Raw genomic sequence first — 21737 nt, 5'->3', positions numbered from 1 at the left:
TTTTTCACCACTAAAATCTTGATGTAGCCCGAATGTGTTAAAATTTCCCTGAAAGAACGATTGATCTGTCTTTATTTGCCGCCAACAATGAATTTACACACATTTTTGAATCAAAATCCTCAATTTATTTTATTGGCTTCACAGGAGAAGCAAAGAGGGTACGGCCAGCTTGGGAATGGTATGGCCAGCATTAAAAGCACAATAACCGCTGGAAAATGTTCCCCAATGTGTTCCAATCTGCTCAAATGTGCTCTAGGTGATTTATTTTTTTTGAAAGTATGAATTTTCCTCCAGATATTGGCCCCAAATGACCTGAAAGAGGATTCCTTCAATGCAAAGGTGAATGGGTTTTCATCCACACACTAAATAAGGGTGAGAGTTTTCGTTCTCAAACTGAAACTCCAATCAAGCTTGCTGCTACAGAGCTCTCTAGGGAAGAAATTGTCAAATATCCAATGAATAATGAATAAAATGCCGCCCCCAATGTCTTTTAAACAATCCTCAAACCCTAATTCGAATTTTGGGTTAGGGTTGTATTTTTGGCATAAAAAAACATGTTAAAATGTTTCTTTTTATTAAAAAATAACTTCCCCTAAGTGGTTTGACCCATTGAGGATCTAATTCCTTGTTAAAAGTGGCCATATTATTAAGTTATAACCTTTAAGCTATGATTTCTAGGGAAATGTGCTAAGGGGCCATTTTATAATTTATCATTAACTTTTATTAATCTCCTTTTTGATAAAGTTACTTTATAATTTTTCTAATTATAGAAAAAGTAACTGTATAATGAATTATTATAAAGTCTATGTAACTTAAGCTCACAAGGCCAAAAAGTGATTAAGTATAGACTCCTCTTGGTAAAGCCAATCATTCCCTAGCCTCTATAATTGCCTGCGGAGATGGCTAACAGGCAAAACTATGCAACTGAGTGATCAGAAGAAAAATGGGGACTTTACAGTCCTCCCTTCCCGAGGATTGCTTGTCCTCCAGCAATCTGCACCTGCACTATGACAACTAATTCCTGGATCCCATACCAATATAAGAAACGTTGCTCCACCAAACCGCTGCACTACTCTGATATAAACATTTGTATACCCCAAGTGAAGCAACTCATCATGGATCCATCGAAGGAATGCACCAAGAAATGCACCACACCCAGGATCCCAAATCTCTATGTTGTCACATCGATCCATCGTGTCAATACTAATTATGCTGCTGCTGTGAATCTGGACATCACCTAACCAGCTGAGAACTTCACTCCAATTGAAGCCACAAGTACCACCAATCATCAATGATGTTATGAACACATCAATGAGCCAATTTCCAATTAGTAAAGTGTGATGAAAACCTCTCAAAAACCTCTGTTCAGCGGCTGCAACTTGCCCAATTCCTCCACAAGTTAGTATCTCTTCATTAGAGGATGCCAAGCAAATATTTTGTTTAGCCATACACCAAAAGAAGCCCCTTACATACTGATCTTCATAGCCCAATGCAATATCTAAGAAGACTGAATCTCCAATCAATAAGTATATCGCTTCCCTATCATATGAAAGAGGTGACAAGTCCATTGACGAATGGGAGATGTTTTCATTTTGCAACATGGACAAACCTTTAGTGGCTGGTCCACTATGAATGCCACCCAATAACTCATCAACTTCACATCTAGCTGTCCCTACTTGAATGTTCTCAATGCAGGGTTTCAAATTTGACTCATTAGATGAAAGAGAATTGCTGATGAAACTCAGAAAATCAAACTTATGCTCATACCTCTTTGATATATCTTCGCTATCCTCTTCTTCCCTTGGAAGAAATAAAGATCTAATGGATGATTCCCTTTGTTTCCTTGCATCATTTAGCTGATTGTAGCGTTCTTTGAATCTTTGGAGGTGTTGTCTTGCTTGGGCAGCAAGCATTTTTGCTTGGGTAGCTCTTTGTAACCAATCTTCATTCAGCCTTTGACAACGCTCTATTTTTGCTGCCCCAAAGTACACAAAATCTGATTTACGCTGGGTTGTATCATTCACGTTATCATAACCCATGCTTGTACCATGTGTACCCTCAAATGTAGAATGCAAATCATTATTCTTTTCTTGACCAAAGGTTGCCATACCTTGAGGAAGAGAAGTTATGTTATTGCTGTTATGAACTTCAGAATTATGGTCATACCTTGGTGGCAAATCTTCACTTGATACAAGTACCTTTTTATCTCTTGTAGCATGCTTATTAAATTCTTCATAGAGATTTTTACAAATCTCACTTATGGATGAACCAAGTGATTCTTCTCCATTGAAGATCATTGTTTCCTTGTCCAATTTGCCACTATGACCTCTCAAACTGTCTCTGCACTGCATACAGTATTGGTGTAAGGGAAAGGCACATAAGGCAGGAAGCAGCTACATAAAGCATGAATAATACATATGAATACACGAAAAGTCATGAATCATGAAGTATACAGAGGAATACATGTAAGGCATGAATCATGCACATTAGTACATTTAAGACCAAGTCATACTTGAGAAAAACACACGTGGAAAACATATTAGGCAAAAAACCAACATGTCGTTTATGAAGCATGGATAACAAATACACATGAAGTATAGACATGAATATGCATAAGGAATGAGTCATCCACATATCATACATGTAAACAATGAAGTAGTACACAAGCATACATGAGAAACACACTTATGTAATGGACATGCTAAAGACACATTAGTCATAAGACATACATAAAGACACAAGGCATACATGCTGAAAAACATATTAGACATGAAGCAATCTATGAGCATACATTAGAAAGGTGCATGATGTAATTAGACATGAAGGAATACAAGGAGCATGCATTAGAAAGGTGCATGATGTAATTATACCGGAAACATGACAACATTAAGCAATCCCATAAGCATTCTGTTAGAGTATTCGGGTATTTACTTGATTAATTAAACATTATTTGTTTAATTATTTAAGTTCTCTTTATCTCTTTTACACTTAAGCTAACTTTAGGTGCATATAATTAATTATTATGTGCAAACCTAAGTTTTCCCTTTTAGGGTTTTTTGACCTATTAAAGGTTGAGTTCTTTCTTTTCATTGTATGAAGAAGGATTATTATTGACAATATATTTTGGAGATTATTGAGCTCTCATCTTTTGGAGCATATTTTTCCTGTGTATTCTTTCCTTCTGTGATTTGCTTCATTGCTTCTCCTTGTAACAGGTTTTTCAGCTTGCAGAGATTATTTGGGCTCTTGTGGTGTTGTATTTTCTCAACTCCTATACATTCATACAAAACATACATATATAATGGAGCAATCAAATTGAAGACACATTAGGCATATAGTACTCATAATCATAGATCGACATTTTCATATGCAAATATCGTGGTATAGCTTGTGATGCCATTAAAGCCATGCCTAAACTTATATCAGAGCCAGGTCCAGGCTAGGAGCCCCAAGTACACGAGAGGTGTGACTTAAGGGGGGGTGTTGGTGTTGGTAATAAGCCACACCCGGACCGATGATGGACTGGTCCAAGAGGGGCCAGTAGCTCAGTGGTAGAGCACTCCAGCAGCGTATGGAAGGTCCTAGGTTCGAGTCCTAGCGGGTCCATGTCCCAACACTACAGGATATTGTATTTAAAATTCTGTTAGCCTGCTTTGTGGGAATAAACTATTATTTTGAGCACTTCATTTCCATGTGTGGTATCCCGCACTTGACGGTTCATGTTGATGCCTTATCTCTAAGAAAATTTTGAACAATATAGGCAATAGGAAAGGATATTGTTAATTTGTTGTTTATCAGTGTAATGTCCCTTATTGAGGTATACCTGATTTTTACCCAAAGTAACTACTCCAACAACATAATTTGTTCACAAATAATATGTTATAATTAAATCACGAGTAACTATTGAACTTCTAAAGTAAATAAGCAATTTGCATTCAACGATGATAGCAAATGTCTCCTATTTGAATTCATTCTACAATCCCTTACAATCAAGCATAGTAGTGATTGGAAGGGAAAGCATGATAGGACGCCCGAAGACTGTTTATCACAACTAGGCCCAAGAGCACGGAATATCCAACCAAGACAATTTGACCTCTTGGGCCACAAGTGGTAGGAACTTTGGTCCATTCAACATGGGGTGGTGTACTTACATTGTGGGAACTAGTCTGTTGCCTCTTCCTAATGTGTCTCCTTTCTAACCCATACATGATTGCTTTTGTTCTATATTTTCACTTCGAAACCCAACTATAGTAGGGATTGGAAGGAAAAGCATGATAGGATGCCTGAAGATTGTTCATCACAACTAAGCCCAAGAATGGGGAATGTCCAACCAAGACAATTCAACCCCTTGGCCCACAAGTGGTAGGAACTCCCGTCCATCCAACAAGGGGTGGTGTGCTTAAATTGTGGGATCCAATCTGCTGCCTCTCCCTAACATATTTCCTCGAATTCCACATATGATTGCTTGTAGGGCAAGGATAGATAAATTTGTATATATGATCTGATCTCTTTAATGATTATTGATTGATCGAATTCATTACTTTGATTTGATGATATGAGGTATTGGTGAGTGATTATTAAGTAATTGTTGATTTTGATAAGTGACGATATAATGAATGCTAGTTTGATATTTTGGTGGATGATGATTGAATAATTGTTGATTTGATGGAGTGATGCTTGATTGCTGAATCGTTTATTTTCTTGATCCCAAAATGAATTGATAATTGATGTGGATTTGATGATTGTTTGCTTGATCTTGCTGATTGATTGATTTTTTGAGGGATTAATGATTGATGGATGAATGAAGAATGTCTTGATGGATTCATGAGTGATGATTGATAAGTGATCCTTCAATGCTTGGACTGAATTCTCCTTTATACTTTATTGGTGAAAGGGTCACCACCTTTTATAGGAATTGAGTCACCACTTTTCATTGTTGCCTTTGAGAATAATAAATTATTCCCCAAGTGGATCTCCCTTCGATGTCCTCCTCAAATGAAACCTTCTCCCCTTTATATTTTCCAATGTGAGAGAGAGTCACACCTCTTCATCATGTCTGCCCTTTGCAATGGTTACAACCTTTCACAGTTATCACCCATGGAAAGAGACAAAACCCTTCATCATTTCTGCCCTTTGAGAGAGTCACAACCTTTGATAATTATCACCTTTTGAAAGAGTTATAACCCTTCATCATTTCTGCCCTTCGAGGGAGACACAACCTTTCATAATTATCACCTTTTGAAAGAATCACAACCTTTCATCATTTCTGCCCTTTGAGAGAATCACTTCCTTATTTCCTTCCCATTCCCCCTTCTTTAATTTATCCTTCCTTAATTCCTATGCTCCATTCTTTTTTTTCCTTCCCCCATATCCTCTTTCAAATGGATTTTTCTCCCTTTTATATCTCATGTTTGAGGGAGTCACAAATCTTCATGGCACGCCTCTTGACATTTCATTAAACTTAATTAACTTGTAATTATATTATATTTATTTTTTTATATTTTAATTTTATTACTATTAAATTTTATTTCAGCAAGGGGACATTACAATCAATCTCTTTTAAGGTTTGTGATTTATTCTAACTATATCAAATCAAATGCAGGGAATTTCAAAGGGTAGGCAAGGGAGGGAGGCACGCAATATAGTAAGGGTATGATGCTTTTCCTCTGTAATGTGTCTTTTTGGAAGATTAAATTTCAGTGTAATATACTTGTATGATATCCTCAGTTTCTTAATGTTTCAACTTTGTTCAGGTTTATGTTGCAAACTTGCGCCTAAAGGATGTTGGCACCGATGTACTAATTACTGCATATGAACCATTAATGATCAGGTTTGTCTGTAAGGCACATCGTTGTTTTTAGTTATATTATTTGCAATTTTTTCACCTAAAAGTCATCCTATTAATAGGGAAGATTACACTGTTGCTAGGATACTTTGAAGATGGAATGTTCTTGCCTTCTGGCATGTTTATATGCCGAAGGATTTATTCTTTTGGGGAACAATTACAAAACAAATCATATGCAAAATGGTGCCTCTTTATTTCCTATAACATGCTAGCTCATAACATTTCAGTGTGTTTAAATTCTGTTCTATGTTACACCAAGTTCTTGGGACAGGGATGATAGGGGGTGGCAACTACTCAGCAGATCCCAAATTTTTATAAACTTGGTGCTTGGCTAAAACTTTGGGAAAAATTGAGCAAATTTATCGAACATTTGAAAATATATGATTTCTAAAAAACACACATTTCTGAATTTATGGAAAATATTACTAATTTCAATCATATATAAATCAAAATTAGAGTTTAAGGCATATCTTAGACCAAAAAATATGTTCAACCTCTGAATACATATTAACTTCAAATTTCAATATCAATAAAAAATATAAATCATAAGTTTCCTCTACGGCTAAAGATCAAAAAAGTTTGTTGCCGTTGTGTGGGTGTTGCGGAAGTGGATGGTATAGCTGCAATATCCTTAATAGCTGCCTCATCCATAGTGATGAGATTACGTTATCTATGCAAGGAACTTACCCTTGGTGGTTCACCAACCTCATCTTTTGCCTCTTATGCTACCATATTTGCTTCCCATTTGCCTATTTCCCTCTCCAAATTAGCTAACTCATCATGTGTTAACAATGGATCTACATCAACATTCTCAGGCTTAGTAGTCTATTTTGAACAAGGATCAATGCCATCAAGGTCAAGTGCATTATGTATATCCTGCACTTGCACCTTCTTTTCATGCAACCAAAGGTTGTACCGCATAGAGATAAGGTCATTGAAGGACTTTTGAGTCAACCTATTATGCTTCTTTACGTGAATTGCCTCAAAAATACTCTAGTTGCACTCACAACAAAAACACTATAAGGATCAGATAAAATGTAGATGGCAAGCTTTTGAAGATTAGGTGTATTTGCAACATAATCTTCCCACTACAAATTTACAAGGATAACATTTATAACTTTGTAAGGATTTTAGCAAACTTAAAAGTTAAACTAAATCGTAAATTAAAAATGTATATATATTTAACTTGGTTGCAGAGTGACTCAACGAAAATAATGCCACCTCCATATTCTTATAATTTTGTGTCATCAAATAAGAGGTCTCGAAGATTCTTATAAGCAACCGATTATCAATACATGTGTTGAGGGCAAGCATAAGCTTTGCATTTGCTTTGAAAGACAGGGAGATAAAGAGACTTGGAGTTAAAACAACAACATGAATACGTTGGAGTTGTTGGTGCCACCTTTGATCAATAATGTGCGACATAAGTTTATATTTGGCCTTATTTTACCCATACAAATGTTGAATTGCCTTTTTGACTTTATCCATGGCCTTGTAAAGATACCCCATGTGGTTTTTATTCCCATGCATCGATCGTAAAACCCTAACCCAATAGATTTGATGACTAAATGTTAAAATTTTATAAAATCAACAAATTATATCATTAGAAATTAAAAAAAAAATAAAAAAATTGGAGTTTAAAAACTTACATTGATGGTCTCCTCCATGACTTTGGCAAAATCTATCATAAAATATGATCTTCACGTTCCTCTCTGCTTTGGGTGCCTTGCCTGTAGAAGTCTATTGTCCACCACATATACAGCTATATTGTTGGTCTATTTGAATGACAGTTTATACTTCCATTTTCATCACCATCTCATCCAACATGTCACACATGGTCTTTACATTTTTCATCTCATTGGAAGCATTAATTGAATTAAAAAAGATTAGTTGCCCCCTTGAAGACACTAAAAAGTTGACGAGTCTCCTAATCCTACCATCCATCCACTTGTCGAATAAAATGACGCAACCTTTATTTTTCCAATTTTGCTTGTCTTTTTATTAGTAGGTTTGTTTTGAGGACTTGATTTTGCAATAATGGTCCACTCAACTCATGGCTACTTGAGGTCTTGAACATTTTACCTCCCATGATCAATGCATAGACCAATTGCTCCCAATAAGGACTTGAAGAAACATTTAATATAATATTGTAGTAGTATTGAAATCTTGCACATGCCAACTTCACCTAATGTTGCAATTCTGTATTCCATGCAGTACCTTCTAATGAAGGGTGTGGACTAGGAGTGTTTGAGGAACCAAAAAGCTAGAAATGTGGCTTCCCTTGTTGCCTAGTCCTCATATTTTGGCCCAATGGAAGAAGAGCTCCCCATATCTCCTTATCACCCTATAGAACTAAAATTTAGTTTTGGGGCTGTCATTGCCTCTGTTTGCTTTTTGTTTTCTTTCCTTTGATTAAATGCTGCAACGAGTGCTTTTACTTTTTCAACCTTCAGTGTAAATATTATACATAGCATAACATCTGGGCAAGGGATTTGTGCAAGGTGATATTTGAGTCAATTGGGATCTATGCAAGGTGATATTTGTGTCAATTTATGCTTCAAGTCATACTCTTAGTCTTAGTACAGTGGATATAAATAACGGTAACCTCTCCTTGCACTAGACTTAAAGTGTCCCATGTTTCCAGCAAGGATCCTTAGGTTTGCCATCGGTTCTATTTTTAGAAGCCATATTCCTTTTAGAGAAAAAAAAATGAAACTTGGCAAAAGGGACACAATAGAAAAAAAAATTGTTGCATAAAAGTTTTTTAGAGATCAATACAATATTAGATTTGGAAATTATATGAATTTTCAAAATTTTGTTCTTCTTGCAAGTTTAAATGACTCGTAGGCTTGAATTTTCATAGCTGTAATTGTGAAAATTCAAGTCCGCGGGTTTTTTAATTGAAATTTTATTCATATTGCAAGTTTAAACAATTTGCAAGCATGGGTTTTTGTAATTATAATTTTCACAGTTATAATTTCAAAAGACTTGCAAGCATGAATTGTAACTATGAAAATCAACACTTTCAGAATTAAGCATAGAAAGAAATCAAAAGATATGAAACTGTGAAAAATAAAAGTACATCCTATAGGTCATTTAAACTTGCAATATGTATTATGAACAAAATTACAAAAAATCATGTAAATTTGTAGGTCATTTAAACTTGCAAGTCGTTTGAATTTTTTTAATTTCAAGCCTGGAGGGACTCCCCTCAGCTCAATATATTTGCAAGGAAAGGCAAAAAAAATAAAATAATGAAAACCTATGTATTCGCATTGCCAATTGTGTGCCCTATACAGTGAACTATTGTTTCTAGTTGCATGCCTGAAATGCAAAAAGCACAAAAACTCTTTGAATAGTATGTGAGAAAAAAACATTTCTACTCAATCTAGCCAAGCTTTTCATAAAAAATCGCGACTTTGATTTATTGATGAATTTTTATGAACAATTATTGCGAGTTTTTCAAAAAAGAGTTGGTGAGTTTTTAGGCAAGTAACTCACTAAGGTTTTTGGCTTGGGAGTACTCTATGAGCTTTGTGAGTATGATTCAATGTTATGCATTCATCAAGTACATTATAGATTCTTATTACATAACATTAAAGTTGAATTGAGAGTTCACATGAGAGTGGAATAAATTAACAGAATTCAATTGATTTCCAAATTCTTTGTCAATGTGCATATGATGTATATATATAAAATAAAAAAAATAAAACAAAATGCTCAAAGGCTGCAAGTTTCAATGACAAATGACAAAAACATAGAAAATATGCTGCTGCCCCTGACCTTACAAAGAGCTGTGCATTCAACGAACCTATCTCCTTTGTCTTAGGATTCTAGTGTTTGACAGAAGTGACAAGAAGTTCCAAACTTTTTATTGAGAGCGAAAAGGAGGCTGCTTCAATATGACCACTGTTCCGAAGTCTTCTTCCTAGTTTATTCCCTGTCTGAAAGTGTTCTTCCTACTTGATTTCTTGGGTATTGATGTGTCTCAAATCTTGATTTGAGGAAATTGAGACACTAGTTTGGAAGGAGATTCTACCGTGGAGGAAATGGTGTTGCATTTTGATCAGAAAGGTGCCTCTCGTCACTGATTTTACTCTTCGAAAATTCATTGACCCTAAATTTTGATAGAAAATTTGCACCCATTTATGACTGAAAACTGATGTTTTTTTCACTGAAAGCCTAAATGCTTAGTCATTGAAAACTGCTGCCTTATGCTAACAAAAATGCAATATAGTACCAAGAGAACTAAAAAAACAATAGGGGAGATCTGATTTCAAATGCGTACTGTATGTTACTTGTAAACAATTGAATACTCAATTTCACAACCAAGATTCACTACACAACAATCAATTGAGATTCCAGACTAAATACAGTCATGAGATGCACCTAGGACAATCCACTTTTCCAGATCTAAGTTTATTTTTTAATAACTGTCTCACACATAAAGCAATTGAACTTTTAGAATATATTAGTTTTACATTCAAGATCTTTCTGGCTACTTGTGTTAGTTTGGACTGAATCTGGGAGTGGATCGAGTGATGATTGACTCACTCTACACCTTGAATTTGTCTTGTGGTTGTGATTTTCTCTGTGTTGACCTATAGGGCAGATTTGGGTTCGTGTGAGTGTATGCTTGCCCTCAGAGATAACTTTGTGTTGGCTGCACACAACCTTGCAGATCGTAATTACCAATGATTAGGTATCTATGACACTCAATGCATTTTGCCACTCTAGGGCTATCCAGATTTGTTCTCAAGTCTTGTGTCCAATTGTTAAGAAATCTCATGCTCAGGATTTACTCCTCCTACACTTATAGGGGAGATCTGAGGTCCGTGTGGGTGTATGCTCGCCTTAGTTCAGAGATAACTTAGCCTTGGTTGCACACAACCTTGCAGATCACCATTACCAGCAATTAGGTGTCTAAGACACTTGAAGAATTTTACCACTTGAAGAACTTCGCCACTAAATGGCTATCTGTTGACGTGTATTTTGTACACAATCATACACAGAATAAAATACCCAAGGGTACCTTATCCTCTCTTGAATAAAGTCTCTGATTGCTGAAGATGTCGCAAAAAGGATCAATCAGGGTGACTCCAATGTTCTTTTATGTAGGGTCTCTACGTGTGGATAAGCTCTTTGTGGTATGATGTGATTTGCTGGAATCACAAGGGGACTTACATTTGATGCCTGAACTTCTGATTTGCTTTGAATATTGTTGGAACACAAGATTTTCACTAGCTTAGATTTGAAAAAAGGAAAAAAGACGAGGGCGAGGAGAGGATCTAATCTTAACACTAAGAATGTAAGAGCAATGAATGATCTTTGATGAAATTCTAACTAAGTCTTGTTTTGACATCATAGGAACATCTCCACAAGGTTAGTGCGATCTTCGAAGGAAAGCTTTATGATGTTCAAATCATCACTGCAGGCATAGACACCATCAGGTTGATGCATATCAATGAAGAAGCGACAATTGAAGTTAGGCTTAAGCTGAATGATTCCAGTTGACTACGCAAGGCAAGTCTGCAATCAACAAACTGCTAGTAGTATGGATATACGAATTTCACCATCAATCAAGCACATTTCTTCCACTCATCTAATCATAAAATCAAACATGAAAAGTATAAAGACCATGCAAATTGTCGAATCGACCCATAAATTTCACCATTTCTTCAATGAAGTTACAAGTCTTTTACAACAACACCTTGGCAACAATCTTTGCCTTCTCTCTCTACTCTACTCTAATTGCTATTCTCTCTCTATCTTCTAACTGCTTCCAACTATTCCTAACTATTCTAACTATTGCTAATTGCTAATACCTTTACAAAATGAAATGCCAGGGGCTTATATAGTGCCCTCAATACAATTCGATGGCTTAGATAAATTCGAGATCAATGGCCAAGATTTTACAATGAAAACCCTAATTAGGGTTTGTTACAACCATTACATAACATTTAATGCTTGACCAATGATAAAATTGCATTGCTTGGACACATGTCCTCTCTGGAAAAATCGACCAATGGATAGCCGGGGTAGGTACATCGGAGTTTGTGCCACCTTCCATGAGTTAGGTACATTGAATCTGGAAATGCTGAGGTGGACCACACTGACTGGATGAGCGATGACTGGGATGCCACCCTGTCTGACACTTGTAATTTGGTAGATATTCAACTTAATGTTGTTGAGAAGCTAGCTTTAATTAATTCATCTGGAACTATCTCCTTCTTCAACGAACCCTTGTTCTAACTTCTTGTGTCCTTGATGTGCAGGATGATTGTTGTACCTTGCCTTGGAATGCTGGATTGGAAGAGGTCGCCCTTGATGACGTTAGTCCAAAGAAGGCCGTCCTTGTCGATGCCAGACTGGAGGAGGTCGCCCTTGTCCTTGCTTGATCGTCCTAGACCGTCCTTGATCTTGCTTGATTTTCCAACTCCGGGATCTCCATTTGATGCCTACACAACATTTCCAAATTAGTAATATATCTTGAAATCTAAAAATTAAACTTTAAAAGGAAGATTCAAGATTTTAATTTAGGAAACCTCATGATAAATCTTGAGTTATCATTTCCTAATTTAGGATTTTCAAAGCAAAATTTAAATCTTCAAAAATGGTGCCAAGGTGATTACGCCATACCTCCACTTGGGAATTAAATCTAAAAAATGATGCAAAATTAAGCAAGTTTGCTTAGGCAAAATGTGGATCGAAGTCTTCAAAATGTGCTTCTTCTATCAACTTCACCACCTCTAGCCTTCAACGCCTTGAGGAAAATTCGCTCCACCTCTAGCCTTCAACAAAATTCGCTCTCCCTCTTGAATCAAAACTCGCACTCCTACTTGGATGAGATTTTGCACTTCTTCCTTTGCTAAATTCGCACACCCCTTTGTCTTCTCCAAATCGCATGTGAAGGAAGGTTTAAATGATGATTTGAAAATGAAATAAACACCTTCCTTTATAGGCGCTTCTGTGATTAATCCCCATAGGCCGACTTTGTAAAAAATAAAGTAATTTAAACAATTTTTAAATAAAAACCAAGGGCCGACTTTGTAAAATAAAGCAAATGAAACCCAAGCGCCCCAATTTAATTTTTATTTAAAATAATAATTAATTCATTTAATGCCTTTGCAATTAATTTTTCGATTTTTTAAAGGCAAGAAATAATTAATTAAATGTTCACGCGCAAATTTTAAATGCTAACTTTTAATTGAATTTATCGATTTTTAGCATTTAATAAAATTCAAAAAAAAATGTTTTAGCGCCAAAATTTGGAGAGGTGGAAAGATACAAACCATATCGCTCTGGTCCCTGGGAGAGGGACAGGAGCGAACCTTGTGTTTTCTCCTTGATCCTAACTTCTTCGATTACCGATCTTCATCATGTGGCAAGCAATGACGTTATCCCTTGGTTCCACGCTTACTTTATTCGTCCTTAACAAGGCATTTTGATGCTTAAATGGTTTTCGCCCTGGTCCCTTGGTGAGGGACAGGAGCGAACCTTGTGTTCTAGCCTAAATTTTCTATTTTGTAACCTTTGCTTCTTGTTCATCGCCTTCCAAATGACGCTTTCAACTTTATATAATCTTGCTTTGACATGATTTTTGAAGGATAATGAGTGATTTAATGAAAATCGCCCCGGTCCCTGACTGAAGGACAGGAGCGATTTTGTCTCCTTGTTCTAGTTGCTCACTTTTTGACGTTCAACTCCCTCGCATATCATCTTCTTAAGACACCTTAGACTTTGTGCAACTTTGTACGTCCTTTACTTAGCGTGATTTTTGAAAGAACTGGCTAGTACAATGAATATCGCCCTGGTCCTTGCCTGAAGGACAGGAGCGATTCTTGGTATCCTGGGCTCATCTTTGTTTCCATCAATTTGCAATCACCTTCACAACGTAGAATGAGGTCCTTTGATCCTTATTGAGCACTCGAAACGTGATCAACATCCAAAACTTAAGCCTCCATAGAAATTTCGCTCTGGTCCCTGACTGAGGGACAGGAGCGAACTAGGGCATTTAGTGCAAAATCTTCATCATATTGACTTGCAATTGTCTTCAAGGCGCAAAATGATGTTCCTTACTTCCTTTCAAACACTTGAAATGTGATTAATTAACATGAATTTGGACACATTTGAACATTTCGCTCTGGTCCCTTGGAGAGGGACAGGAGCGAATTTGGGTATTTGAGTGTAAATCCTTCATCCTTGGTGGTCCTTGCAACTTCGTTCTTCGTCGACACCTCAAACGTCATTGCCACTTTGTACTTTTGACTTGGAGTGATTTAAACTTGGGAGGAAGGCATCATAACCACTATTTCGCCCTGGTCCCTGGCTGAGGGACAGGAGCGAATTTGCACTTGTAGGCTCCATCACACTTTGCTAACTTCAAAAATTATCTTCAATAGACTCGTTGTACCCCCTTTCATTCATCCTTGGCCTGGAGTTTGTTCTAACTTGGTGAGAAATTGGTCTAAGGCAAAAATCGCTCTGGTCCCTGGCTGAGGGACAGGAGCGCCCAGGCCAATATGGGGTTCACTTTGATGTCTTGTAATCTTCAATTCGTCTTCAACAGGTTCATTACACCTTCTTTGCTTACCTCAAACTTAAAACTTGCTTGCTCTTTGCTCAACTTTTGCCTTCAAGGAAAATCGCTCTGGTCCCTGGGAGAGGGACAGGAGCTACCACTGAATTTCGCCCTGGTCCCTGACTGAAGGACAGGAGTGATTTAGCTTCTAGGTCCAATTTTCTTCACGAAGGCACTTCCAAATTATATTCAACTGATGAAACATATCTCCTTTGATCTCCTCAAATCGTCAAATTGTTCAAATCCTGCAAGGACAAGGCAATGTTTGATTTTGAGCTCCGGTCCTCCACTGAGGGACAGGAGCGATTTTGCTTCTACAGGCCAAAATATCATGATTTCAAGGATTTAGTCACTTCACAAGGTAAAAACAAGTCATTTCCAATACCCAGAATCAATCATCAAAATTCCAAAATTCGGTCAAAATCATTCAAGAAATAAAAAATCTCATCACTCACACTTAGACAAATTTTGGACTTTGCATTCAAAATTCCGACTGAAACTAGACCAACTCACTTAGCCTCTGGCGAATTCACTTTATTTCCAAAATTGCATCCCTCGGGAGGAAGCTCTCAAATTCAAAATTGGACTGGACTCTGGCCTGAAAACGTCAAAACGGGAACCCTAAGGCTTGACCCTAATCCAGACAACTGACACACTAAACCAAAACCCTAAAAAACGAAGAGAAAGGCGAGCAAAACGAGCAAAAAGAGGGGTCCCCATTTTAATGGGGCGATGTGTGAAATGGTCACAACACTATCCAGATTTGTTCTCAAGTCTTATGTCCAACTGTGAAGAAATCTCATGCTGAAGACTTATGCCTCCAACAATTAGGAATGCATGCTCGTAACCATTGAATGGCGCTTGATCTCATGAATGGCAATTTGGGATTTGCTTGCACAAATGAGTGACTCATTGGTTCAACGCTTACATACAAATAGTACAGCTTGCTGCATTTTAGCGGATCCTTGTGTAGCATGTAGGAGTGAGACCTCGTATATTGGGAGCTGCAAGGATCTTATCCACTCGCCAAAGATGATGTGGTCTGATTTGTGGTTCGCTGGATCCCTATGTATTTCTTCTTGCACAACTATTGCTAAATCAACCTTGGAAGTGCACAATCTTTGTGATCCTAAAAAAGAAAATGAATCAATGGTTTAGCCCAGCCCGTGACATCAGATTGAAGGCACCAATGAAAGGTATAGTTTTTGTTGCCTACAACTAAGTTTAAATACAAGAACAACCAATGTACTTGAGTACTTGAGTTGTTTGCAATGCATTTGCTTATTGAATAATCTATGAAGCAAAAAGGTTGCATACAGTATTTTTTTGAAGAACAAAAGACTCTTCTTTCCCAAAAAGTATAAATTATATGAACATGTAGCTCTCTATGATTACAAGATGTATGTGCATCTTGATATGGAGGCATAAGAAGAAACAAAATTTGCACAGACTGAGATGAAAGTCTAGGTCTCATTAAATTTAATTTGCTAGATTGCAAATAATGCAACTTCTGTAGCTTTTAGTGTTAATTTTTTATGCTTGTACTAAAACTTTGGAGGCCATTGTTAGTTTCTCTTTTGGTAGGTTGTTATTCACAACAAAACAAGTGGCTAGTTTTTGTGTAGTATGTTGTGAGTGGCCAAGATATTTATTTTTTCAAATACTTATCATTTCAAGTATCTAAAGCAACATGGAAAAGGAAATGGAGTCGTTATTTTGGCTAGCCATACACCTTGAATAATCCTAGAAAATATATTAACCCTAACTACATCCCCATCCTCAAGTATTAACAAAAAATACTCCTCTGAAGTAAATTATGTAACCCCCTATTCAATTCCTCATTTACATACAATATTTCCAAGCCTCGGAGAATAATAAAATATTGTATATGCCCCCACCCTCACAAAGGCATTCCATTTGTTCACTCCATGATTCTTGTATATACATACATAATTAAACATATATAAACAATTAGACGTTAGGATATGCAAGGTGAATAGCACACCTAATCCTAATATTCTCCTCACTTGATATTCACATTGCAAAAGTATAAGGGGCTTTAATACAGATGCAAAAGCATATGGATTTCAAAGAATCGATGTTGTTCAATTAATCAAGGAAACAAAGCTCTTTTAAATAGAGTTACAAAGATGATGTTTCTAAAAGAAACAATCATTAACTAGAGGCGAAATTAGAAACAACTTAAATGACCATTAATAACACAAAGAGAAAGATACTATTCTAATACCCTCCCTTAATGGTCATTATTCTAACTACCAAGAGAAATAACAGAGAAGGTTGCCCTCTTCTTCTCAAAACACGTTGCAACAAAAGAGAAGAGCCTGCCACTAACTCCGCTACTTGAGATGAGTATGCCACCAACCCTCCCAGAAACTGCAAAACTTCTGGAGATACCCAAAACAACACCAACCGTCCAACCTGATGTTGGAGAACTGTTCTTCCTTGTAACTAGAGACACACCAAGAACAGTTGTCACGATTTTGAGGAAAAAATTGGCAAACCCTCCAAACTATTGCAGATGACCAAGATGCCCGAAAATAGACTGCAAACAAGAGACTAGTGCAGATGTTCGCACAACAACTCCAGGTGCGACTAAAAACAGATTGCAACAAAGTACAATTTTTGAGGAAAAAATCATAAACCCTCCCATGATTTTTTTTTACAGGGACAAAATATTTAAAAACCCAGAGACTTTTTTAAGGGAAAAAAATTATGAAAACCCATCAGAATTTTTTTCAGGTAAAAAAATATTAAAAACCGAAACAAACATCGATGCGCATAAGCCATCTTCACGCTTTTCGAGGCATGAAAAACAAGGTACTGAGAAGATGCTAAGTGCACAAAACCTGAGGTACGAGGTTCAATGCACTGAGACAAGTCTAGGCACAAATTCCAATGCAGAAAATAGAGGCAGATACAGGTGTAGACTTCAAAAAACAGATGAAGTACGGCTGGCATTGATTTCGAGAAAATTTTATGGTTGACCCAAAAAAATCCGAAGACAACCCAAAAATCCTTGCGAAAAACCCAAAAAGAATCTGAAATCAGAATTGAAATCCGTTGGCACAAAATTCGAGGCACAAAAAACGATGCACCCACACAATTATGAAAACAACCCAATTGAGCTCCTGAAAAAGCTACCAAGAATCTGCAATCGGAAAAAAATTCGACTTGATCTGAAGGGTAAAAACCTTAATCGAAAATGCAGATTTCCGTCCAAAAATGGCAAAAAAAAAAATTGCAGGTGGAAAAAATCGTGTCACGCGCAGAGGATTAATGGCGTCGTGGGATGAAGGTCTGGTTAAAAAGAAGTCCACCACAAAAAACACAAAGAATAGTAGAAAAAACTGCCTGAAAGAAAACCCTTTAGAAAAAAAATTTGAATTTCAAATTCTGAAAAAATCACAGGCCCTAGATTTGTTTTTTCAGTGATGAAAAATTTCATTCGAAAATTTTTAGAAAAAACAAATTTTTTTTTTTTGCTCTAATACCATAATACAGATGCAAAAGCATATGGATTTCAAAGAATCGATGATGTTCAATTAATCAAGTAGACAAAGCTCCTTTAAATAGAGTTACAAAGATGATGTTTCTAAAAGAAACAATCATTAACTAGAGGCGAAATTAAAAACAACTTAAATGACCATTAATAACACAAAGAGAAAGATATTATTCTAATAGGCTTCAACAAAATGAACTAACTGTTAGACATTTTGTCATTGATGTCAAGTGTCAAGTGATTTTTGAGTTTGTGTAAATCCTTTGGAGGATTACTCATAGTAATATTGGACTGGTTTTAAAATGCTATTCAAGCTGCTGATTATTCATTAGATTCTCTCAATTCTTGATTGAGCTCCCTACTTGCGTCCTTGAGCTGCTTGAGCTCCGTACTTGCCTGCTTGAGCTGGTTGACTACTTGCTTGTGCTGCTTGCTTGTGTGGTTGAGGTGCTTGGTTTATTGGTTGAGTTGTGCGAGTGGCTACTTCAGCTGGTTATGTGTCTACTTCAGCTGCTTGTCAGCTGCTAAGTCAAATTATATGCCAAGTCAGGTTGCTATATCAGATCTCTTGCCATGTCATCATTTGAATTTTTAAAGGATCGAATTCTATGATTTTACATGAGGTGGCTATTTTTAATATGCATTGCATATATGCTTGGGTGTTGATTATTTCTTCTTCACATTGATGGCAAAAGTTAAGGTAGTAGGCTTTACACGTGAGGAGCCCTGCTGACATGGGAATTGTGAGTTATTGCTAGCAACAAGCGAATGCATTGATGTCTATAATGGAGACTAGTGTTTGTTTAATAAAAACACTATTTTCATATTATCTGCAGCACAATTTCTATAAATGTCAAGCACGATAATTGTGGTGGGTCAAACACATAATAAGCTACTTTTTGTCAAGCTGATATCGTGAAGTTCTTACTAGCAATTGTCTTTGTGGAATCGAAGAGGGATTAATGTTGCTCAGACTGTTTTTATTTACCTATAACAATATCTTTATTGCCTCTATTTTTTGGTAGCTGTTACTCTTTATCTACTGGCCGTATATGACTATGGTTATTGGATGTTATGACTATAATTGAAGCTGAGTCATCGGTTGTAAACGTGACTTGTTACAAATGAACTAGGCTTGCGATCCTCATATATTGGGTTGTGCGTTTGAGGTTTGATTTTTTTTGTGTGATCAATTCAATGGATGGCGTTGTAATAGAGTAATGTTTATCCCTCTATCGCTGGGCTTGATGTGTTTTTAAGGGGCGTGGTTTGAGGACAACATTCTTTGGAGCTGGATATAGTTTTTCGATATAGCTGCAAGTTTGTATACAATATTACACAATTCTCAGGTCACGTACCTCTAATATTTAACAGTATTCTGTTATCGGGTGAAATTTCTAAATTGTGAAGGAACTTACTTCTGTTCTATTTGATCTGTGCTCTCTTATGATTCGCATGAGATGTTTCCAAGGCGTGAGGTTTTGATATATTGTATGTTTGGCATAATATTCTGAGACAAACTGCTTCATGAAGATGAACAATAGAGTTGAGTGAGAAGATTTTAGAATCGAGTACAATGAAAGGGGAGTTGTAGGTGGTGTTTGAGGTGTAGTATATGTTCTGAAAATTGTTAGTGAGTTTTGTTTGAGTAGTTGCTCAAACTTAAGTTGGTGCTTCAACTGTTCAGAGTTGGTGCTCACTGTGAGTTGGTGCTCACATGTGTAATCTGGGTTGGTGCCCATTTGATGTTAATGAAGCTTTTGTGTGTCGTGGTTTTTCTATGTACTATCCCTTGGCTATTCCAACCCTGTTTCGCTTATTTGAACCCCAAGGAAAATTGTCAAACACTTGGCATACAATGTTTGAAGCCGCTGTGGTGAATTCTTTATTTGTCTTCTTTGGGTTTGTAGGCTGCAAATGAAGTTATGGAAAGCTTCTAACAATGCAAAGTTGTTATAGAAATGATATGCTAGCTGTCTTAGACCTTTACACACACATGTAATGACTGAAGTTAACTAGTACAGCTAGTTGACATTAAGACAAACACTTGTCATGCATCCCAAAGTATACCTACAGCCATTAGGCATTTAAGCAAACAGTTGGCATGAAGGCTAATTGGCTGATCAATGTGGAATGTCACCATGAATGTGGAATATGCAACTAATATCTCCATTAAACATATGCAACCTCCAAGTATTTCATGATATAATCATAATAGCAAATGATGCAATGAAGTAATGATTTTCTAATACAATGACCATAGATAGAAAACTTGGAATTTCAATGGCTGCCTTGATATATTGGTTTGATTCTCCTCATATGCAAAGCCCTTGTCAAATATATACAGCTGTTCACCTTTCTAAATTCCCTTCTATAGAATTCAGAGTACTGTAGCGCACTGTTCACGCACATTGTTCATGACACTGTAGTGCACTGTTCATGCGCACTGTTCACATGCACTGTGACACTGTAGCAGCAAATAAACCCTCTGTATGATGTTCTCAGTCTGCCATATACATATGCCCTTAGCTATGCCAATAAATCTGAAAATAAATCTCCAATCAGCACAATGTCAACTTCTAGATGAAGCCAACCTTAGGAGCAACTTCAGATGAATATCTCACACCCTCAGATTGCTGATGCAATGAAGTCTTCACGTTCTCCAATGCCGATACTTTGGACAAGCCGCAGAAACCCCAACTTCTTCTCTAAAGCCAAGAGACAAGTCTTCTCATCAAAAATAACAATGATCAATCCCCCTTCTCTTCTTTTCAAAAGCTTTATATATATTTCCCATGAAGGTTCGATTTTCTCCAATAAGGCATTAAATCAATTAATGATATTAAATGACATTTAATGATAGAATATTTTCACTTTGTCATTTAATATTTCACCTTGGTAAAAGAGCCACAATTAATTAATTAAATGGTCCCCTTTAATGATACTTGGACCCTTACTTAAGTTATAATATAAAATTATATTATAACTTAATAATATAAGCTCAAAACATTAATGTTTATTTAAATTAAATAAACATTAATATCTCCATTAATACTCAACATTTTTGAACGCCGTCTGAACTGGGAGCTGACATGATGAAGCTACATATGACCATACCCCTTTACTAAAAATAGAAGGGGTCCATCTCAAACTTACTATAAATAGTAAGTATAGCAAATGAAGTCCAAATGATACCAAACGAAAGCCAGATTGAAACACACTAAACTCGGGAGATGATACAAGTCTTGGGAGACCCTCTATCCATACTCATTAGCCTACGAGGGTCAGAATGATAGACTAATCACCCAAAAACCATGTCTGCTAAAATGGGGACATTACATTCTACCCTTAAGGGTTTTCCACGAGAATTTGGTGTTAATGTACCTGTGCTGTGCAAAGGAGGGTGGGTTGATCATACCAATGAAGTCGAGAGCCCATTGGCCGAATGGTTTTACCTCTATGACTGGCCGAAGCGGCATGGCTGGGGTTCGCTTCTTGGTTGCACTTGCAGCTACCTGGCAAATATGGCAGGGCCTTACGTGTTCATGGGTGTCTCTGAATAAGGTGGGCCAATAATAGCCTGCCTTGAGGATTTGGTGGGCTGTTGCCAAGCTTGACCCATGACCCGTTCCATACTTAGCATGGAACTCCTCTATGATTTGACGTTCCTCATCTCTATTTACACACCTTAGGTAGATCCCTTTGTGGTTTCTCCATACAAGACAACGCCTTGCGACATGAAACGACTGCTCTTCATCCTCAAAGCCCTTTTTTGCACTAGATTGAGGTGT

The 21737-nt window shown here is 36.8% G+C and overlaps 1 protein-coding gene across 1 annotated transcript in view; it reads left to right on the top strand.

The window, feature by feature from the left end:
* The window catches only part of LOC131027418 (uncharacterized), an 80937-nt gene that overhangs the window by 33124 nt on the left and 26076 nt on the right, over positions 1-21737 (top strand). Inside the window, exons 5-6 of the mRNA XM_057957474.2 lie at positions 5603-5650; positions 5754-5830. Of these exons, the coding sequence (XP_057813457.2) occupies positions 5603-5650; positions 5754-5830 (125 nt within the window). The remainder of the gene's footprint in view (positions 1-5602; positions 5651-5753; positions 5831-21737) is intronic.

The sequence above is a fragment of the Cryptomeria japonica genome, chromosome 3 (assembly GCF_030272615.1).
Source record: "Cryptomeria japonica chromosome 3, Sugi_1.0, whole genome shotgun sequence".
In the NCBI taxonomy this organism is placed as follows: Eukaryota; Viridiplantae; Streptophyta; class Pinopsida; order Cupressales; family Cupressaceae; genus Cryptomeria; species Cryptomeria japonica.
The sequence above is the reverse complement of the archived record's forward strand: the minus strand, read 5'-3'. Positions and strand labels throughout refer to the sequence as shown.